The 22,111-nt window shown below is 51.7% G+C and overlaps 1 protein-coding gene across 2 annotated transcripts; it reads left to right on the forward strand.

Moving 5' to 3' along the window:
• The first annotated feature begins 624 nt into the window (after positions 1-624).
• On the forward strand, positions 625-21,121 carry CLTB (clathrin light chain B). Of its 2 annotated transcripts, XM_029942813.1 has the most exons (6): positions 625-1,006; positions 6,356-6,402; positions 14,390-14,507; positions 14,747-14,858; positions 16,911-16,964; positions 20,451-21,121. In XM_029942813.1, exons 1-6 carry the CDS (start codon positions 820-822, stop codon positions 20,620-20,622), a joined length of 690 nt encoding a protein of 229 aa, XP_029798673.1. In that variant the 5' UTR covers positions 625-819; the 3' UTR covers positions 20,623-21,121. The 2 variants fall into 2 exon arrangements, with proteins under 2 accessions (XP_029798673.1, XP_029798674.1); XM_029942814.1 differs by lacking the exon at positions 16,911-16,964 and having other exon boundaries at positions 626-1,006.
• Positions 21,122-22,111: the final 990 nt, after the last annotated feature.

A 22,111-nucleotide genomic window follows, 5' to 3' on the forward strand; every position in this document is an offset into this window, starting at 1 on the left:
GCCGCCTTAAATGAAGAGAGATGCATAAGAAATGTACTTTAGCAACCAGGCTTAGGGGAAATGCCCTGGACTTGCAGGAGGCGGTGAGATGCAGTGTCCACCTCTCCAAGCCTCCTTTTCCTCCTCTTATAGAGGCGGAGGCTCATAAAACTGGGATTCATAATATCTGCCCATCTTAGGTGAAGAAATTCTCAGAATGAATAGGGAGCAAGGTCTGCCGCAGCCACTACCCTCCTCGGTGCTTCCCAGGCCAGGGTTGCCTACCTGCGGTGGATAAAGTAGGTCTTTCTCAGATCAGTTCATACTAAGAGATATTTAAGGGGCCAGGCCTCTAAGTAGGGGCGCAGCCGGGCTGTACAAACTCTGGTGGTCTGAGCTGTTCATACCCCAGCCACTTTGCCCGGTCCGCTAGCCTCCAGACCGGCAGGCCGCTATACCTCGTCCTGGCGTCCCGGCAAAGAGCAATGCCGGCCAGGAACGGGGAGCGCTGCCGGGGCCTCCGTGCCCCTGGGGCTGCGCCACCGTCCTGCTGCCGCCCTCCTGCGGCCGCTGCGAGGCGACCTCCGGCCGCGCCGCGGGCCCCCTCCCTCGGCCGGTGACATCACCGCATTCCCGTCCCGGCTCCTCCCGCCTGCAGCTGCAGTGACAGGCGAGCCGGGCCGGAGAGGAAGTGCGGGGCCGAAGCGCCGAGCCAGTCCCAGCCGAGGCCGGCTCCCGGGGCGGCTCGGGTGACACTGTCGCGGCCGCCGGGCGCAGCGCCGGGCACGCGCCGGGCAGAGCCGAGCGCCAGGCAGACACTTCAGCAGAGACGCGGGGAAAATGGCTGATGACTTTGGCTTCTTCTCGTCGTCGGAGAGCGGGGCCCCCGAGGCGGCGGAGGAGGACCCGGCGGCTGCCTTCCTGGCCCAGCAGGAGAGTGAGATCGCGGGCATTGAGAATGACGAGGGCTTCGGGGCACCTGCCGGCAGCCATGCGGCCGTCTCCCAGCTGGGACCCGCGAGTGGGGGTGAGTCAGTACAGGGGCCTGGGAACTGGGGGGCCTGGAGCTCGCACCCGAGTACCTGGCTGCGCAGACCCGGCCTCGGGGCCCTGCGGTGGAGAGAAAAGGGCCTGCTTTGGCCAGCCAGGAGCAGGCCTGGGGCTGAGAGGGACCTGGAGGAAATGGGGAGGAATCTTGTTGGAGAGTTCTGAGGCCCTGGTGGCTTCACGGACAGAAGAAATTCGTCGTGACATTTCATCCCAGGGCCAGCTCCACTGCTGCCTTGCTCCGGAATCCAACATAGACTGGCCCTGAGAGCCCTTCTGAACCTCGCCTCTTGGCTGGTTGTACCTGGCTCCCAGCTAAGCCCTGCAGGTGTGTGCAGAGCCACAGACCTCCCAGGCCCTGAGGACGCTCAGTGCCCTGAGAACTCACAGACCTTTCCTGGGGACCACCTACCATCCTGCAGCCACTGGGTTAGGCACTGTACTTATATTTAGTCATTTCCTATGCATTATTAAACCCATTTCAGAGATGACAAAACTGAGGCTCAAAAGGTACACTACTGAAACAACTAGTAAGTGGCAGTGAGGATTTAAACCTGTTTCTGTCAGACTCTAAGCCCTCTTCGCCTGACCACACTGTCATCCATATGCCTGGCTCTGAGTTAGACATCAAGGTGGGGGCAGGGGCACAAAGGGCATCATTCAGACCTGGTACTAGCCTCCTGAGGGTTTCTAACTGTCTGTTAATGGTTTTCTAAAGGTGGTCCAGGGCTACTGTGGTTAGCTTTAGAATCAGGGCTCAGGGCCTGGTCCCTTGGATAGCATGTTTATCAATGATACTCTGTTCTGGTTCTGGCTGGAAAAAGCAATTTCTCTTTTTTTTATTATTAAAAAAATTTTTTATGTCCTTATTTTATTTTGAGAGAGAGAGACAGAGACTGAGCAGGGGAGGGGCAGAGAGAGAGGGAGACAGAATCTGAAGCAGGCTCCAGGCTCTGAGCTGTCAGCACAGAGCCCGATGCTGGGCTTAAATCCATGGACTGTGAGGTCATGACCTGAGCCAAAGCTAGATGCTTAACCGACTGAGCCACCCAGGTGCCCCAAGAACAATTTCTTAAAATATTTGGCTAAAAAACAGATACTTTCATGGGTGTATCCAAAACAGCCTGTGCTTCTTGTTAATGTTTTCATTTTGGTTGGGGCTTATTGTCCTGTTGGAATTAGTGGTAACTTATATATTTAAAAAAATGTTTACACTTGTGGGGAGAAGCACTGGGTGTTATATGGAAACCAATTTGACAATAAACTGTTATTAAAAAAAAGAGAAATAAAGACTAACTTCAAGAGAAAATATAATAAAGTGTTTACAAGTTAGGTTCCTTATATCATATTTGTATTTACTTAACCTTTACTGAGTGCCTACTGTGTGGCAGGACCACTGGGGATATAGAAATTAATAAGATAATTTCTGTGGCTGTAGGAGCTTGAAGCATCTCAGTATCCCATTGATATAAGAAATGTAGCAAGCCTTGTGTGACATCTAACAAACTGGAGGCCCAGAGAGCCTGAGTGTCTTGCCCAAAGTCACACAGCCATGAGTGACAGGTTTAAGACTTGATCCTAGCCCTCCCAACTTTGGGCCCCACACTCTTTCAAACAATGTAGCAGTCACCCTCGGTCACCCTTGGAGGTAATGGGATGGAGGGGTGGCTTTGTGACCCAACCAGGCCAATAATGGAGGTCTTCTCAAACAGCAGCTCCTAGCACCTTATCGTGGACCCTTACACATCCCAGGGAACTCCTAGGAAATGCCTGCCTGTAGTCATGCACCAGTATTCATTAGTCCACACCTCCTCCTTGAAACCACCAGCTTTCTCAATCTGGCTTGGCCTGGAAGAGGCCCTGCTGAGAAGAGCTGATATCAGAACCCTCTGAGTGAGAAGGGCAGGTAGAACTTAGGCTAAGGGCAGCCAGAGGCGTATGGGAGTTGAGCAGGTTGTGGCCTCTCGGGGGACAGTGGGGCTCCAGGGACTTCCGGCCTGGATGAGAGGTTCCCTCTGTGGCAGGGGTGGGGCACAGATTGACCCCAGACTGGAGACAGCATGGAGAAAAGCAGAGGCATGGCCCTCTGAAGGCCTTCCAGATCATACTTGCTGAAGCTGCAAATGTTCAGCTGCTCTCCCAAGTGGGGCCCGCGGATTCGGGAGGTGTTATGGGGTGATGGCTTAGTAGGTGGCCAGACAGGCTGGAATTGATCTGACCTTCCCAGACCTCAAGGGTGCTGAGCAAGTAATCGTCCCTAACCTGCGAAAGTGCCAGAAGCCTGGATAGATGGAGAAAAAGTGCCTTGGCCTGCTGGGATCTGGGGGAACCTGGCTTCCGGAGCTGCGGCCAATCAACACTTCTGTGGCTGTTCTCCTAGATGACACCACTGTGCTCGCTGCCCTGCTCTTGGGCTACCTGCTACCCCTGGGGAAAGAGGTATCTGATGTAGGCTTGAGCCTCAGCCACACTGAGCCTCTCCTCTGGGGCTGAATCTGGAGCCAGCCCAGCAATGGACACTTTGTTTCCATTCATCAGCGGTGGGTAGGGCCCAGAAGGTTTACATTTTCACACCCAGATTTCTGAGCCCTAGCCTGACTCTGCCCCTGACTTGCCCAGTCAGTTCCTGGCAAGCCTGTTTCCCCTGCTGGGCCTCAGTAAGCTCCCAGGAATGTTCTGGACCCTGTCTGCCCTTGTTCCAAACAGGGTCAGGAATCCGAGGGAAGCAACACCCACAGGGTTATCCATGGGACTCATATCTGCTGCGCTTCTAGTTTGCAGGCTGCAGACATATGATTATAAATGTGCAATAATCAGAAAGCATTGTGGAAACAGATACTAAATCTGTGTGTGGGTGTGTGTGGCTTCTCAAAGAGCCTGAAATTTCATCTCCAGAGAAGTGCTCATGGGAATGAGAAACTGAGGCAGAGAGACTTTTGAAAGGCGAGGGTAGGCACCAGGACTGTGGACCAGGGACCTGGGACTGATCTGGTCAGAATGGGGTGGGGTGGTACTGATTCCACTCCAGAAGGCCAAGTGCACAGACTGGAATACTCATGAGTGTACCCTGGCAGCATTGGACCTGGTAGAGGAGAGGCTCCAGGAGGTGAAGCCCTTTAGCAAATGCTGCTGCCACTGAAACCCCATCGCCTCCCCCCCCCCCCCTGCCCCCGCCCTGCTGACCGAGGGATGAAGCCACCTCTGCAGGAGAAGCCCTAGCTGAATGGGTAGGAATGACAGCTGACATAGTTGGTCAGAAGTAATCACTCTTTGAAAATAGTCAGTTATAATTGATATCAACCAGGGATTATTTCCATACGATTAAGTATCCCTCCCTTTAGTCCTCGGCTGAAATCACTGTGGTTCCTGCTTACAGCTTTGTCTGGCTGGTAAAGGGGTACTTGTCCATCTGGGGAAAGCGCTTGTGGCCTCCTGTGGCTCTTTGGTAGGAGGCATCACAGTTTCTGAGAGGCCTTAGGCAGGCCTTGCAGGTAGCAGTGGGCCCAAAAGAGCAATTCACCTTCCATTCAGGTGGCACTCACTGCTCAGCTGTTCACCCATTCTGTGCAGGAACCCTTAGGAGCCAAATACAATACAGACACTGGCTTGATAAGGGAGTGCATGCTCGTTGGAAGGTCACAAATAACTGCACAAGTGGGTGGCGAATGCTGTACAGTATTCTGTGATATCCCAGAGGTGGGACCTTCCGTCAGTGTCTAGGGAAGGAGGGGAAGTGATAGAAGCCTTCCCAAAGGAGAAGACTTGCGAGCTGGGCCTTGGAGAATGGCCCCAAATAGCATTCTTTAGAGAGAGAAGCAGGAAGAAGGGCATGGGGTGCAAGAAACCAGAATAGGGTTTGTGAGAGGGACTGGTGGGAAGTGAGGCAGGGAAGGAGGCAGGGCCAGAGTGTAGAGGTTCTCACGCACTATGGTCTGAGGTTTGACGTACTCATTTGACAAATATTTATTGAACCCCTAGAATGTGTCAGGCTCTGTTTTAGATGCTGGGCCCTAGCAGTGGACAAAACAAAGTCCCTGCCCTCACAAGGGTCCATTCAAGTGGTGAAGATAGATAACAAGCACATTCACAAAGAAGCCTATCAGGCGGGGTAAGGAGAGAAATACTGCAGGGGCAGGAGGGAGCGGTGCCAGGCGAGGGGTACATGTCTGGAGGGGTCAGGGAAGGCCTCTAATAAGACAGCATTTGGGCAGAGGCTGAAAAGAGCAAGGGAACAGCCTGTGTGGATACGGATAGGAAGCCCTTCCAGGCAGAGGGAACAGTACCTGCTGAGTCCCCAAGGCAGGAACAGGCCCAAAAGGCCACTGTGGTTCATGGGAAGCGGATATTTTTTCAGTTTGTCAGAGGAGGGACATAGATAAGTGTATGCTTTACAAAATGTCAGCCCTGGCGGATGGTTTGAAAGAGGATTGGAAGAGGGTGAAACTGGAGTCAGGGAGGCCTGTGAGTGGACAAAAGCCATCCATTCTTTTTTCTGATGCATGTATTCATGTCTATTTAACACATATCTCTGAGCTCTGACTGTGCCCACCTCTGGGGAAGACAGTGGGGAAGAGAAAGGACCCAAGTATGGCCCTCGAGGTGTTTGCCACTGACAGGGCCGATAGACTGGACAGGGGGCAGAGAGCAGAGGGCAGCTTTGCGGGTCACCGTTGCAGCAAAAGCCACAGGAATTCGTGACTAATCAGCTGTCAGGGAAAGGGATCAGGAGGAGTCATTGTTGAGGGCAAAAGAAAATCCTTTTGGGAGGAGCAGAAGGAGGAAAAATAGGCCAGGTGCTGTCTGGTGGGGGCTGCAGTTCCTGCTCTCCCAGGCGGGGCAGTAGCTCAAGGCATCACGGGGACAGGCAGGGACGTGCTAGGCCCCTCTTCCTTAGCTCTCACAGACACCGCCCTGAGCCCACAGGGCCTCTGTCTCCTCACCAGGCACAGGCTCCACAAACAATCGGGCCATTCCTAACCATGGCCGAGGGTGAAGTAATCTCAGGTAGGTGAGGGGCTGTTACTGGCTGGGTGGCTCTCGGCAATCACAAGCCTCTCTGGACCTCAGTTTGAGTATCTGTAAAGTGGATTGATAATGTCATCTCAAAATTGTGGTGACAATCAAATGTGATAATGGCTGTGAGAAGTCTCTGTGAACAGTCATGGATGGAGCCCAACTTATTTATGTATCCTGCATGTCTACAAGGGAAGCGGGTGTTAATACACACATGGGCATAGTCAGAGGATGACTCGGGGAGCTAATGTAGAACAATTCTGTGCTTGCTTTAAGCTGAGTTGTGAATAATGCCATTTCTTTGTTCTCTTTCCAGCTGGTTCTGAGGACATGGGGACCACCGTCAATGGAGATGTGTTTCAGGTAAGCAAGACTCTGTCTTCGCCGTGGTAGGGATGGTCAGCCTGGGTCTTGGTTACTTATGGCCCCTCATCAGAAGGATTAAAGCTTCAAGTTACTCTGTTCATTACGTGTGATGCATTGGGATGGGAACACAGACAAGAGTTTTGACATGCTTTCTTTCTCTCTTCTTTCTTCCTTCCTGCCTTCCTTTCTTTTTCCCTTTCTTCCTCCCTTCCTTCCTCCCTTCCCGCTGTGTAGGGGAAGGGAGTGAAGAATAAGGACCAATAGAGACAGGGACTGATGGTGTGTGGCCTCAGGTTGCCCATGGTGATGTCTAGCAGGGAGAGAGAGAGAGAGAAAGTGGCCCACATGGCATGGTTGCACACTGGGCCCTGCACACATGTGCACCATGATGGGAGGCTACACTGAGTGGCCATCCTCACATGACTGAGCATTTTAAGTGGGTAGATCTTTGATCCACTGATTCTACTTTGTAGAATTTTTCCTAAGGAAAGAATTGAACAAAGACTCCCAGACTCCCAGATCTTTGCAGGATTTTTTTATGTTTATTTATTTTTTGAAAGAGAGAGACAGAGACAGAGTATGAGTGGGGGAGGGGCAGAGAGGGAGGAAGACACACAATCCAATACAAAGCCCGACATGGGGTTTGAACTCACGAACTATGAGATCGTGACTTGACCCAAAGTCGGATGCTTAACCGGCTGAGCCACACAGGCATCCCTGCAGGATTATTTATAAGAGCAGACAAACTATATGGTGAGCATAGAATAATATATACAGAAGTTGAATTCCTAAATTGTACACCTGAAACTAATGTAACATTGTATGTCAAAGATACTCAAATAAAAAGTTTTTAAAAAATAACAAACTGGAAACAACCTAAGTGTCCAGCATCAAGGGCCTGAATAGGTAAACTGGAAAACCCTGCTGTCTTTTAAAAGAGCAATCATTGGGGCGCCTGGGTGGCTCAGTCAGTTAAGCGTCTGACTTTGGCTCAGGTCATGATCTCACAGTTTGTGAGTTTGAGCCCTGTGTCGAGCTCTGTGCTGACAGCTCAGAACTTGGAGCCTGCTTCTGGTTCTGTTTCCCTCTCTCTGCCCCTCTCCCACCCATGCTCTGTCTCTGTTTCTTAATAATAAATAAATGTTAAAAAAAATTAAAAGAACAATCAGAGCTTTCTGTATTGACGTAAAAAGAGGCCCACAATATATTAAGTGGAAAAGTCCCTTGTAGAATAATATGCACAGTATGGTCCAGGTTTTTCTTGTAGAAATCTGTTTGCACAAAATATCTGAAAGGATGTACACCCACTGTGAACAATGGTTAACAGTGGTTAGCCCCAAGGTTGGGCGTGAGATAAGAAAAAGGCTTTCAGTTCCATTGGATTGTTTTAAAATTCCTCATAGAAGTCTTATAATACACACACACACACACACACACACACACACACACCACCTAATAAGGGTATTTCTAGTTAGACTGCTCTCTGTACTCACCTGCCGCCTCCCCTCATTTATACACAAAGCAGTTTAAGAGTCCATACACTAGGAGAACTTGGACCACAAATGGCATCCCTAGGACCCCCCTAGATGCCACAGTCCCCACCCCCCAATGCTTGGTTGAGGTAAAGTCTTTGCTGGATGAGGCTTAATTCCTACTGGCTGGGCCAAAGACCCTTGACCCTTGGGGCTGCAGCTTCAGGATCTCCTGAGCCCCACCCCCATTGAGGCGCTGGCCTCGAAAATCCTCACTGGGGAATAAACAATACTTTCTTATGTAAGAGGGATGGGCTGGTACCTTACACAAGGAACCTAGCCAAGTCCCATTTCTGGAAAATTACTCAACTATCAGCAAGCTAGAAAAGTCACACTCTAGGACTTTAGGAGCATTGTGTCCCTTCAGGCCCTAGAGCACCAAGAAAGCAGCATTTATTCCTGTACAGATTGGTAGGTCATTGAGACCCAGGTGGCCCCTGTCCTGGGCACACTCAAAAGGACTTCACTTGACCCAAAAGGTCTGTTTCCTAAAGTGGACCTGGAGCTGGAGATACTCTTAGGACCACAGAAATACCTAGAACACTGTAAGCACCACAGAAATACCTAGAATACTGTAAGCAAGATAATTTTCCCTATCTATAGGTTAGGATCCTGAAGTCTTCTCTTTCCCTGGCCCCCCAGCCTTACTTTCTATTTGGCAGCTATAGGAAACCCAAGGGCTCCTTCCCAGTCTCAATGGGAACTCTTATTCTCACTGCTACTAATAATCCAGGTGTGTTTAATTATAAATCATTTCACTTCATGCCATCCTAGAATCATTACAGGCAGGGGAGGGGTCATGGATGAGGTGAGTCACTCAGGTACCTAGTGGCAAAACTCAGGTTCTCCTAGATCTCCTGCCCCTGATCTGGTGCCTTTTGTCCCACCTCCTTGGAACTGGCTGGCCACAGTGACTGGATCTTAGGTAGAAAGCCCCTGCAGACTTTTTTAGGATTGAGCATAGACCTGGGTCTGGTTTTGTGCTGTGGAAGAAGGATCGGGGGAAGCCTTGCTTGTACATGCCCAACACTTTCAAGTGTCCTGGGCAGAGCTTTCTTACTACATTTCTTATTCTTTCTTGGCAGCCCCTGGGCCACAAGGAGGTCCAGCTATAAACCTTGTCTTCAAGGCATAAGGATAAGTCTGCCCACACCTATTGCCGTTCCATCTGGCACTGCCAGAGACAGGATAGAAGGCCCCGGCAGGACTCCCTCCTCCTGCACAAACGCTCTCTCCCCCCACGCACTGCCATCATCCCTCTCTGAGGTACTTAGAGGAATCCACGGCTCAGCTTAGCTTAGTTTTAGATGGACAATCCCCAAGATGGATATGTCTCATCCTCCTGTCTCCAGAGTCACAGCACACTCTGGGCCAGCCTGACCCGGGGAGGCTCTCGTGGTGATGTCCTGCAGAGGGGTTCCTCAGGAGAGGGGCACTGGGCAACTGGACCAAGATATGCGTGGCCCTGACTGGCTTCCTGCTTTTTGGCCCTGGCCATTCCTGTCCCCTTCCCTGTTGATCTTGGGGGTGCTCAGAGCGTTCCTGCAGCCACTGGGGAGCCCACCTAGGCTGCCGGCCTGCAGCTGACTTGATTTCCTCTCTGGGACACTCAGTGGATTAAAGAGGAGCCCTGCTGTGGCCCCCAACCTCACAGCTCACTGGCAGGGGCAGGAAAATAAGTCCACAGAGTGGCTGGAGACCAGGAACCAGCAAACGGCTTCTCAGGGCCCAGCGTGCCAGCAGCACCACGTGCTCTTCCTGGACCTGGTGCAGCATAGGTCCCAGCAGTGAGCCACACAGCCCTGCTGGCCCCCACACGTGCACAGCCTGTACAGGTTACAGGGGGCCCATGGCACTGTCTCATGTGGGCCCTGCTTCACACTCCAAGTGGGAGGTTGCACTCTCATTCATTGTATGTTTGTCTATCTGTCTATCTATCTATCTATCATGTATCTATAAATGTTTTATTTACTTTTGAGAGAGAGAGAGACAGAGACAGAGAGAGACAGAGTGCGAGTAGGGGAGGGGCAGAGAGAGAGGGAGGCACAGAATCCAAAGCTGACTCCAGGCTCTAAGTTCTTAGCACAGAGCCTGATGTGGGGTTTGAGCTCATGAACTGTGAGATCATGACCGGAGCTGAAGTCAGACACTCAACTGACTGAGCCACCCAGGTGCCCCTATTTATATTTTTAAGAAAGTTTATCTAGAGAGAGAGAGTGTGTGTGCACGCGCACGCGTGGGCATGCAAGTGGGGGAGGGGCAGAGAGGGAGGGAGAAAGAGAGAATCCCAAGCAGGCTCTGCGCTGTCAGTGTGGAGCCGGATGCGGGGCTCCAACTCACAACTGTGAGATCATGAACTGAGCCAAAATCATGAGTTGGACGCTCAACCCACTGAGCCACCCAGGCTCTCTGTTGCTATCCCCATTTACTAGGTGATGAAACACTAGGAGCCTTGGGAAAGGACTTCTCAAAGGTCACATATCCAGTGAGTGGTAGGAGGAGACTGAAAACCCAGTCCCTTTGATGCCGTGTGCCAGGCTATTCTTGCACCCTCCACACCACTTTGCAGGCAGCCACTCATCCCTTCATTTAGTCAAGTCACCTGCGTGCGTGCCACGACAGCTCGGGGTGGTGGTTTTTAAAAATTTTTTTTAAATTTTTGTTTATTTTGAGAGAGACAGACAGCGTGAGCAGGGGAGGGGCAGAGAGAGGGGGAGACCAAGAATCCCAAGCAAGCTCCCCACTGTCAATGCAGAGCCCAATGAGGGGCTTGAACCCACATTTTGTGAGATCATGACCTGAGCAGAGTTCAAGAGTCCGCTGCTTAACCGACTGAGCCTCCAGGCACCCTTCAGGCTGGTGTTTGTAAAGGCAAATCTACCAGCCGTTACCCCCCTCAAAGCAGTTCGCTTGGAATGGAGGACAGAGACCTGGAGAGGAGTGATGCAAGTGCAGGATGGTAAGGCTCAGATAAAGGGGTGGTATTAAGAGCAAGGAGTCTGAGGGGTGCCTGGGTGGCTCTGACTTCGGCTCAGATCATGATCTCCTGATCCATGAGTCCAAGCCCCACATCAAGCTCTGTGCTGACTGCACCGAGCCTGGAGCCTGCTTCAGATTCTGTGTCTCCCTCTCTCTCTGCCCCTCTCCTGCTTGCTCTCTGTCTCTCTCAAAAACTAAATAATAAACATTAGAAAAAAATTTTAAAAAGGAGCTAGAAATCTGAGTTCTTAACAATGTGTCAGGCATCCCCCAAGAGCTTTATGTGTAGGGTCATTCATCCTCCTGACACCCCTATGAAGTAGGTTCTGTCATTATTCCCATTTTTCAGACCAAGAGGAGGTTGCACAGAGGTTTAATAGCTTGCTCTGGTTATACAGCTGGGAAGAGCTGGGACTTGAGGCGCCAGGTGCTGCACTGAATCAGGGAGTACAACAGGGAGGGGGTGCTGGAAGTGGGTTTCCAGCCTGCCCGGGGGCATGTGGGTGGTCTTGGCTGATAGGAAGGTGTGTGCCGAGTACAGAGGCTAAGGCAGACTGTGTGGGCCTTGCCGGGAGCCTGAGGCATGCTGCAGACAGGTGGTGGTGTGTGGGTGTGAGAGAGATGGGGGATGGGCCGGGGGTCACTTGGAGGAGTGGGTGTAGTCTCTAATCTTGGGGAAGTAGACTTATCTGGGACAAAGAGAGTAAGTGTGACTTTGGTCCCTGCTGCTGTGTGGCCAGTAAGTCCACACCCAAGAATTCTGTCGGAATCTCAGCTCCACCAGTTCCCAGCTGGGTGACCTTGGGACTCTGGAGCTAGAATTTCTTTACCTGTGAAACATAGATGATAAAACCCATCGTGTAGGGTTGTAAAGATCAAAGAGAACTGTTTAATTGTGATTTCTCTGCAAGTTTTAAAGCACTATAATCTGGGAATCTTAATTTTAGGGCAGGTTTTGTGGAGATAGTGGGCTTGAGTACACTTGGGTTACCCAACTCCTGCCCACAGGACCCTTCTCCAGCCAACATTCCCCCTTCCCCTCCCATGCCTGGCAGCATCAATGTATCCAGTTTCCCAAAGGCAGTGGCCCCACAGGGTCCATACGCTGCTGGCTCTGTTCTGAAATGACCTTTCTCTGGTTCTTCCCATCCTACTTTACCCTCAGGCCGAAATGGCTGTGTCCTCTCTTGACCCCACTCTTTTCCTGACCTATGTTGTAGTGCATTACCCAGACTTGGTCCTCATTTGGGAGGGACTCCCCCTGCTAGATTCCCTGAGGGAATGGGTCACCTTATTCACCCCTGTCCCCAAGCCCAGGCATATGCTAATTATTCAATAAATGTTCTAGAAATCCTCCGACTGCTGGGCCTTCCTTGTAGATACTCTACAGAGGTAGGCATGGGACTCACTTACTTGAGGTTGGGGCGGGTGGGAGACAGATGGTAAACACAGAAACAAACATGTCATTTCAGACAGCAAGTAGTGCCATGAGGGGGGCACCTGGGTGGTTCAGTCGGTTAAGCATCCAGCTTCGCTCAGGTCATGATCTCACAGTTCGTGGGTTTGAGCCCCACATTGGGCTCTGTGCTGACAGCTTGCTCAGAGCCTGGAGCCTGCTTTGGATTCTGTGTCTCCCTCTCTCTCTGACACTTACCTGCTCATGCAGTCTCTCTCTGTCTCTCAAAAATAAATAAAAAACATTAAAAAAAATTTTTTTAAAAGTAGTTCCATGAGGAAAGTGAAACTCAGCATCCGAATAAACACATATACACAAAAGTAACTGCAGTTGTCTGCGATGGGATGTTCTATAGGATCAGGCAGCAGGCCTAGTGGCCTGGCTTCAGGACAGTGTTGTTCTGAAGTGGGCAGGGTGGGGCTTACTCAACATGAGTGATCAACTTGTGTTCTCCAGAGTAGGGCCCTCGGGTGTGGTGAGAATTGAAGTGTAATGCTGTGCTGGAAGGAGGAATGGGGCGGTGTTCCAACTGTCCCACCCAAGGCTGGGCCTGAGCCCCGGGAGGTGCCAGGCGGCCTGCTCTGCTCTGGGCCTGCCCTTCCCTCTCCTCTCAGACAGCTGGGGGCTGCAGCCCTCGTGTTCCCACTGCGTGCTCCTTCACCCTGCTGCCCACACCCCTTTGGGCAGATGTTTACACAGCACCTCCTCTGACATGGACACATCAGGCTCTGGGGATATTTATCCATGCAGACGCTGGTTATTGAGCACCGATTTGTGCCAGGGACAGCAGGGAGCACCCCTGAACAGAGGGCGCCCCAGGCACTGTCTCGTGGCAAGAGGACGTTAAAAGTTCCTGGCAGTTCCTGACAGTTTTGATGAGTGCTTGAAGGAGGAGCACAGGAAGTGATGGAACAGGGAATCAGAGGCTGTAAATAAGGTCCAGCTTTGCCCACCAGGAGCTCCTGGGCCAGCGGGGAGACTCTTGTGCAGAAGGTGAAGGCCGTGACAGAGCACAGAGAAGAAGGGGTGTGAAATTTGCCAAGAGGGGTGGATATCCCAGAGCTGGAAGCTCGTGGGACGGAACAAGATTTCATCAGCCAGAGAAGGGAGTGGAGACAATTGCAGCTAAAGCCGGAGACAGAGGCGGGGCTGCAGGAGTGTGTGGGGTGTGTGCAGACTGGAATGTGTAGGACCAGCAGCGCGCCAGAGGAGGAGGCAGGAGATGGGACTGGGCTGGCAGGTTTCTGGCTTTGCGAGACCAGGGGGAACCACGTTCTTGCTGGGCTGAGCTCTCAGCCACCAGCACTCGGGAGTCCCTAGCTCTGGCAGGCAGCACGGGGAGAGCGGGCAGAGCCCCGGCCTGGGAGTCAGAAGCCTGGACGCATGCCACTACATCATGCCATCTCTCCTGGCTTCAATTTCCTCCCTTATACAATGAGAATTAATAATTATGATAATTATGATAATTCTACCATTCATTGAGCCATCCATTGCCCCATACCAGGCACTCTTTTTGTTTGTTTGTTTGTTTGTTTGTTTTGAGAGTGCGAGTGAGGGAGGGGCAGAGAGAGAGTAAGAGAGAGGGAATCCCAAGCAGGCTCAGCACAGTCAGTGCACAGGGCCCGATGCAGGTCTCAAACTCACAAAACCATGAGATCACGACCTGAGCCGAAATCAAGAGTTGGACGCTCAACCGACGGAGCTATCCAGGTGCCCCAAAATCCTTTACATTTTAAAAACTGATTTCAACCTTTTATCAATGTTAAGGTGGATACTTCTACTGAGCCTGCTTCATGATGAGGAAGGTGAGGAACAGGGAGGCTGGGTAACTTGCCCAGGGTCCCCCAGTGGGAAGAGTTGCTGGCAAAGGGCGTAGCAAGTATAAAGGCAAGGTATAGTCATAGTCACCAGAGGCAGCGGGTGGGAAGTTGCTGGAGACTGCTGGGAAATCCAGATCCTGGTAGGCAGGCAGCAGAGACAAAGGGGCAGGTGCACCAGCTGTGTGTTTGTGCCCTAGGAGGCTAATGGTCCAGCAGATGGCTATGCAGCAATTGCTCAGGCTGACAGACTGACTCAGGAACCCGAGAGCATCCGCAAGTGGAGAGAGGAGCAGAGGAAACGGCTGCAAGAGCTGGGTAAGGGCCGGGCTGGGGTTCGGAGTGGCTCCCAGCTGGGTTGACTGTTTGGGATATGGTGGGGGGTGGGGAATCCTTAGAGTATAGGCCCCCCTCCCCCACACTGCCTTAATGTGGGTATTGGGTGAGGTAGGGCCCTGAGGCTGCCTGCCAAGGGCCAAGGGGAGGGGCAGCCAGGGCAGCTGTGCCCTCACATTCCTACCGGAAAGCTGCCACTTATTCTCCTGTTGGGATCGCAGATGCTGCCTCCAAGGTGACAGAACAGGAGTGGCGAGAGAAAGCCAAGAAGGACCTGGAGGAGTGGAACCAGCGCCAGAGTGAACAAGTTGAGAAGAACAAGATCAACAACCGGTGAGAGGGGCTAAGGGGCATTAGGGCAGCTATAGAAATTTGACAGGGTGTGGGGACCTGAGGGAACTATGCGGACATGAGGGGACTGTGAGGACAGGAGGGGACTGTGGGGACAGGAGGGGACTATGGGGACATGAAGGGACTGGGGACATGAGGGGACTGTGGGGACATGAGGGGACTATGAGGACATGAGGGGACTGTGGGGACATGAGGGGACTATGAGGACATGAGGGGACTGTGGGGACAGGAGGGGACTGTGAGGACATGAGGGGACTGTGGGGACAGGAGGGGACTATGGGAACATGAGGGGACTATGAGGACATGAGGGGACTGTGGGGACAGGAGGGGACTTATGGAGACAGGAGGGGACTGTGGGGACAGGAGGAGACTTATGGAGACAGGAGGGGGCTCTGGGGACATGAAGCCAGCCATGGGGACAGTGAGACAAGTTATGGGATGGGGACTGTCTTGAGGATGGGGAGTTTAGTGGCAAGAACATAGAAGGAGCAGAAGCTGAAACCCTCAGGGCTGCTTCCTCGGTTGCCTGTGGAGTTCAGAGCCCTTCAGAGGCGGTACACTGTTGAGCTGTCACCTTACCACAACAGAGAGAGGCAAGTTCTGCAGTCAGCAGAAGAGGTCCCAGGACCCTGGCATGGGAGCCAGACTGTCCGGGGCCCAGCAGTTAGTGTCACAGGGACCACAGGCCTGCCTGGGAGTGAATAACCAACCTGGGCACAGGATTTTACTGCCTGTAGAAATGGCAACACTTCAACACAGAGAGGCTAAAGATAAAAGGAAGTTAGTGGCCTGTTTGGCTGAAAAGCCTGGTTGGGACTGCAGGTACACTAGGCTCAGGGGCTCAAAGTTGACTGGCGTTCACTTTTACTGTCTCTCAATGCGGCATTCCTCTCTTGTCGTGGGATGGGGCAGAAAGATGGCCACCAGCAGCTCCAGGCTTCTGCCGTTTTCTCTTGGCAGCTTCAGTGAGAATAGTGTCTTGCTCCCATTAGGGCCCACTGAAATCCTCGACCTCACCCTTATTGGTGTGGTGTGGATCCTGTGCCATTCCTGGCCCAGTGACTACACTGGGGGAGGGACTCTGATAGTCCAGTCCCAGCGCGGGTGGTAGTCCCATTCCTTGGGCATGCGTGGAGTCAGTCTCACCCAAACCACAAGGACTGAAGTGGGGCCAGCCTGATCCTACAAAAGACAATCAGGGGCTCTTCTTGGAAGAAGGGGTTGGATGCTGGGCAGGCAGACAGTGGCTACCCACCAGAGAGCACCTGCATGGACATGGTCTCAGACCACTTCTGAGACTCGGCCAGCAGCTCAGCCTTTGAGGCTGTGTCCTTCAAGCTACTTGGCCTGCCCAGAAAGGAAAGGCTGGCTCTGAGAAGCTGCCGCACTTCTGTTCAAGGAGCTGCTGCATGCCAGGCTCTGGGTTGGGCACTGGGGAGACAGAGCTGAGGACCCCGTCTGTATCCTTGAAGAGCTCAGAGGAGAGAAGCACACATGTGCAGGTGAACTCCACAGTAGGGCTCTCTGCAAGGCCGTGGAAGCAAGGGCAGTGGGTCGGGGAGGGACCTCCGTGTCTGAGGACCTGGACTTGGAAGGATGACTACAAGTTCATCAGGGAAAAGAGGACAGGGTTGGGGGAGGGGAGTCTAGACCAGGGAACAGCATAACATGAAAGAGAGGATGTTGTGTCTCGGGCACTAGTGAGTCAGGGAGTGGTAGGAGAGAAGGCAGGAATGAGGGGTCACATGTGAAGGGTCTCCAAAAACAGGGTTGGACAGATAGGGTGGGAAGGAGCCACCGAAGATTTGTGAATGGGACATGTTACGCAATCGGGGCAGTTTTAGAAGAGGCACTCATCAGGCTGGTGGAGGATCCTGCTCTCCTCTCTGGGTTGTGGATAGTTGCCAAGCATTATAGAACTGTGCTTCCTAACACTCTCCAGCTGGAGGTACTAACGCTGTCTCCTTTTCTCTTGAATCCTCTGCCTGTCTGTCTTGCCATCTGTCTTCCCCTGCCTAACCCTTCGCCCTCAAGGATCGCTGACAAAGCATTCTACCAGCAGCCAGATGCTGATATCATCGGCTATGTGTATGTGTCTTCTTTGCTCCTCTGTCAGGGAGTGGGAGACGGTGAGGGGCCACCTTGTGGAACTGGCTCTGTTTCTTGAGTCTCCTGCTTGTGGGGTATAAACAAGGTGGAGGTGGCAATGATCAGAGCAGGTGGAACTCCAGAGCTGGTGCAGGCACTGACCATCATCTCTATCCCTGCAGCAAATGTTAATTGAGCATCTGTTCTTCCAGGAGGCAGCTTTGCCAAATCTAAGCAGAGAAAATAATGCACTGGCTCCCCAAGGGGGCAGGGGGCAGGCAAGTAATGAGAGGGGCAAATGCAAACAGCCAAACTCCCTCCCTCTGAGATGCCTCTTAGGGCTGGGAGGTGGGGTGAAGGAGTCTTCTGTTGAAAAAACATTGAGTGCCAGAGGCATAAAGAAGAAGAGATGCACCCCCATACCCTCCTCCTGCCCTGTGCACTGTTCCTCCTCAAAGCTTCAGCCCAAGTTTGGCAACAAGACCCTGCCTAGACCACCACGGGCCCCTCTCACATGTTCCTGTTTGGGGTCTAGTCAGGACTGTGATTAAACTAGACCGGAGATGGCAGAGGCTTCCTCTCATGCCACCCCAAATGATTGGTAGTGACAGCCTGGAAGATGTGTTGGGGATGGGGAGGCTGAAGGAAAAGCAGTGATGAATGTGTGATGTCTGCCACGCGCGTGTGTGCCAGTATTTGCTGTTCCTGTCTCCGGGTTCACCCTCCGCAGGCCTCTGATGCTGTCTGGGCTAACACTGTTCTCACAGAGCACAGGCCCCACCAGAGAAACAGCCAGTGTTCCCTCCTTCTGTCCAGTACTTACTGGGACTTGCCCAGTGACAGTCTCTGTTCGAACAGGAATAAAACACAGCCTGTCCCCCCCAAGTTGCTCGTGGTCAGGAGGGTGCTGTCATAAGGGCTGTGTGGAAGGGCACACCGAGCTCTGGGAGCCACCATCTGCTGGGGGAGCGGCTTCGGAGATGTGGGACCTTCAGTATGAGAAGGAAGGGATGTGCTGGAAGAGGACGGGGGCAGCCTCCATGAGTGAAGTGCTGGGGCCATGGGGGTGGGTGGGAGCTAAGGATGGGAGGTCAGCTTGGGGCTAGTTGCAAAATGCTTGTTGTGCCAGATCTATAAGCTGGGACTTGATCCTGAAAGCAGTGAGGAGCCATAGGTTTCAAATAGAAAAGTGGGGATGACAAGGGCATGGGTGCTGGGGAATATCCCACACGGGGTTCAGTGTTCTTGCTGCGCTTGACAAAATAGCACCCAGGAGGTTCCTGAAAAGAGAAAGAGCCTAGACCAGTGCTGCTCAGACTTTTCTGTGCCTATGAATCACTGAGGGATCTTGTTCAAGGGAGATTCTGACTCAGTAGGACTGAGGTGAGGCCATGATTCCACATTTCTAACAAGCTCCATGGTAATGCCAATGCTCCCGGACCATGCACCACACTTTGAACAGCAAGGTTAGAGGAGAGCCTCTTGACCTAGAAGGGACAGCTCCTACAACAGCACTCCTCAGCCCCATTGGTCATCCAACTTCAAAGCTTTTTTCCAAGCCTGCACACACTCACCACTTTGCTAGATTCTCGGGCCAGTGAGACAGATCAGCAAGGTGGAGGCTGATTATCACTTCAGAGGTTAGGAAATGAGTATATGGGGGCGCCTGGGTGGCTCAGTCGGTTAAGCCTCCGACTTCGGCTCAGGTCAGATCTCACGTTCGTGGGTTCGAGCCCCGCGTCAGGCTCTGTGCTAACAGCTCGCTCAGAGCCTGGAGCCTGCTTCAGATTCTGTGTCTCCTTCTCTCTCTGCCCCTCCCCCTCTCATGCTCTGTCTCTCTCTGTATTAAAAATAAATAAAACATTAAAGAAAATTTAAAAAAAAGAGGAAAAAAAAAGGAAATGAGTACATGGAAGGAAAGGAAGATCACTAGGGAGGGGTACCTTTCAGGTCACCTGATCTAGGACCAGCTCATTCTTGACACAGCTTACGGGGATCACCCCAAGAGCTCCTTGCCTGGCAGGTGCAGAACTGATCCTGCTTGAGATACCAAAGGGGCCACAAGGGGAAAGGGGCCCTCCAGGGACCCTTGCTGGTCAAATAGGACATAGACCCAGCCCTCTCCACTGGAGACCAGTTTTTGTCTTTTTCTTAGATTCCCACATTTGGGTTTTGTCCACTGTGCTGTTATTTACTGTATTTTGTTTCTCTATTGTTCCTTAATCAATGGCTTCTATAACTGTCCACCAGAACTTCTGATAAATCACCGGTTTTCATCCTAATTTGATTCCAACCAAAAGCAAAGACTCCAATGGAGTATTCCCCCAGGCCATGGCTCCATGGAGATAAGTCATTCTGGGCTAAAAAGAGCTCTAAGGTCAAATATGCTTGGAATGTGGTAGATCCTATCTGCATCTTATACTCCACCTTAGAGGCTCTGACCAGCACATTAAGGGTTTTGGAAGTCTTGCTTTGAAGATCCTCTTTAACTACATTTTCTTTCTTTCTTTTTTTTTTTTAATTTTTTTAATGTTTTATTTATTTTTAATACAGAGAGAGACAGAGCATGAGAGGGGGAGGGGCAGAGAGAGAAGGAGACACAGAATCTGAAGCAGGCTCCAGGCTCTGAGCTGGCTGTCAGCACAGAGCCCGACGCGGGGCTCAAACCCACGAATGTGAGATCTGACCTGAGCCGAAGCCGGAGGCCCAACCGACTGAGCCGCCCAGGCGCCCCTAACTAAATTTTCTATGTGTATTTGACCAGACTGCTTTTCTGGAGAATACCTGTTGGGTCCACAGCACACAGAGGCAATATTGAACCAGTCAGTAAGGTGGTTAGTCAATGTCCTATCTCTGTCAAGGTTCTGGAAATGTTTAAAATAGCTGAGGTACTGCACTAGTTCCTCCAAGATTCTTTAGTTGTTGGGATTCCCAGGTTGGGAATGTTTTATTTTATTCTTTTTTAGTTTATTTATTTATTTATTTATTTTGAGAGAGTGAGTGAGCAGGGGAGAGGCAGAGAGGAAGGGAGAGAAAGAATCCCAAGCAGGCTCTGCACTGTCAGCACAGAGCTCTGTGCAGGGCTCCAGCTCACAAACTGTGAGATCATGACCTGAGCTGAAATCAAGAGTCAGCGGCTTAACTGACTGAGCCTCTCATGTGTCCCAGTTGGGAATTCTTGCTGAGGAGGTGAGGCCTGCAGTCAGATGTGAATGAAAAGAAGCTACAAGCCATGAGCAGGTATAGGGGAAAGCACTCCAGGAAGAGATGACAGCCAAGTACAAAGGCCCTGAGGCAGGACCAAAGTAGGCTTTCTCTGATGCCAAGGCTGTTCCTGAGGGCCTGAGGGCATAGGACACAGGGCTAACTCTGGACAGAATACCCCATAGTAGGCTAGGCCAAGCAGCTTACTCAGTGGGAGCAGAGCATCACTGATTAGGGAAAAGACAGACAGCCATGAAACCTCTGTCTTGTCTCCACCTGCAGGGCATCTGAGGAGGCTTTCGTGAAGGAATCCAAGGAGGAGACCCCAGGCACAGAGTGGGAGAAGGTGGCTCAGCTGTGTGACTTCAACCCCAAGAGCAGCAAGCAGTGCAAAGACGTGTCCCGCCTGCGCTCAGTGCTCATGTCCCTGAAGCAGACGCCACTATCCCGCTAGGTGCCTGTCACAAGCATGGCCGCAAAGCATGGGCTGGGCCTGGGCACAGGAGGAGCAGCTGCTTCAGCCAGGGGTACAGCGCCTGCAGCAGCTGCTACACACAGCCTATTTCGTTCCTCCCCACCTCCTGGGGCTGCGAAGGGGAACCCTCACCCCCTCACCCCATTCCCTCCTAGCCCTGTGGCCCAGCCCTTCACACCTCCTCTCAGTCCACAAAATTGTGACTGTCCCTCCTGAAGTATTTTTTTTCTTGGCTTAAAGGGTGTGTTGTTAACTCTTTTTACACTTATTTATTATCATTCTCATTTCTCTGGAAGCCATAACCGGTGTCAGGGCTCAGTTTGTGCTTAGAACTTTCCCAGCTTCATGGCTTTGAGAGAAGGTGAGGCTATTCCCCTGGGACCCCTCCCAGGTGGAAGTGGGTGTCCCAATCTGTGTATGTCTGCTGCCTCCCTCTCTGGAGGAAAGACAACCTCTAATGGAATGCTTTTGCAACCTTGATCCTTTCTGATTCTTGGACTAGCCCGTGAGATAGAGATTCTGTTGTTGTCATGATATAGCCTTGGACACCAAGGCTCCCAGAGTAAGAAGCTTCAAGTGGGAGAGAAGAGGCAAGACCAGACGTTTTCGGTGGTAGCTCCCCTCTAGACCTGGGTGAGAGGCTGGTGAAGGTGTCTGCTGCCAGACTCCTTTCCTTGGGTTTGGCCAGTACCTTCCAGATGGGGAAGGCCCACCGCTCTCCCTCCTTTAGCTGTGCCCCTCTGTAGATCTTGGATAAATAATCAGTGACCACACCTTCCTCTTCAGAAGAGATTGCAAACAGGCTATGTTTAAGCCATTGTGACCTGCACAATGTTTAAAAAGATTTGACTAACTACCGACTCTATTATTTCCCTAGAGCTGCCATTACAAAGTACTGTAGTGTCAGGCTTAGAGCAACACAAATGTATTGTCTCACCATTCTGGAGGCCTGAAGTCCAAAATCAAGGTGTCAGCAGAGCCATGGTCTATCTGAAGGCACTAGAGAAGGATCCATACAGGCTTCTCTCCTAGCTTCTGGCAGCCTCAGGCATTGACTTCAAGGTACATCACTACAGCCCAGAGGTCATCTTCACATCATCTGTGCATTGTCTATCTTTCTGTCCAAATTCCCTCTTTGATAAGGACATCAATCAGAATGGGTTAAGACCTACCCCAATGATCTCAGTTTAACTTAATTATCAGTAAAGACCCTATTTCCAAATAAGATCACATTCTGAGATACTAGATTAGGACTTCAACATTTCTTTTGTAGGGGAACACAATACCACCAACCGCCAAAAATAGTGGCCTTTGTCTTTAAAAAGTGCCATAGTCCTCACTGCTCCATATCAATTCCTTAAATCTTGAGGCAAGGGTCACCACAATGTACTGCTTTAAATTTATAATCTCTGCCTTACAACTGAGAGACCTCGATGGGAGCAAGTATCTTAGTAAGTCCTAGTCATAC

This window comes from Suricata suricatta, chromosome 6 (assembly GCF_006229205.1).
Source record: "Suricata suricatta isolate VVHF042 chromosome 6, meerkat_22Aug2017_6uvM2_HiC, whole genome shotgun sequence".
In the NCBI taxonomy this organism is placed as follows: domain Eukaryota; kingdom Metazoa; phylum Chordata; class Mammalia; order Carnivora; family Herpestidae; genus Suricata; species Suricata suricatta.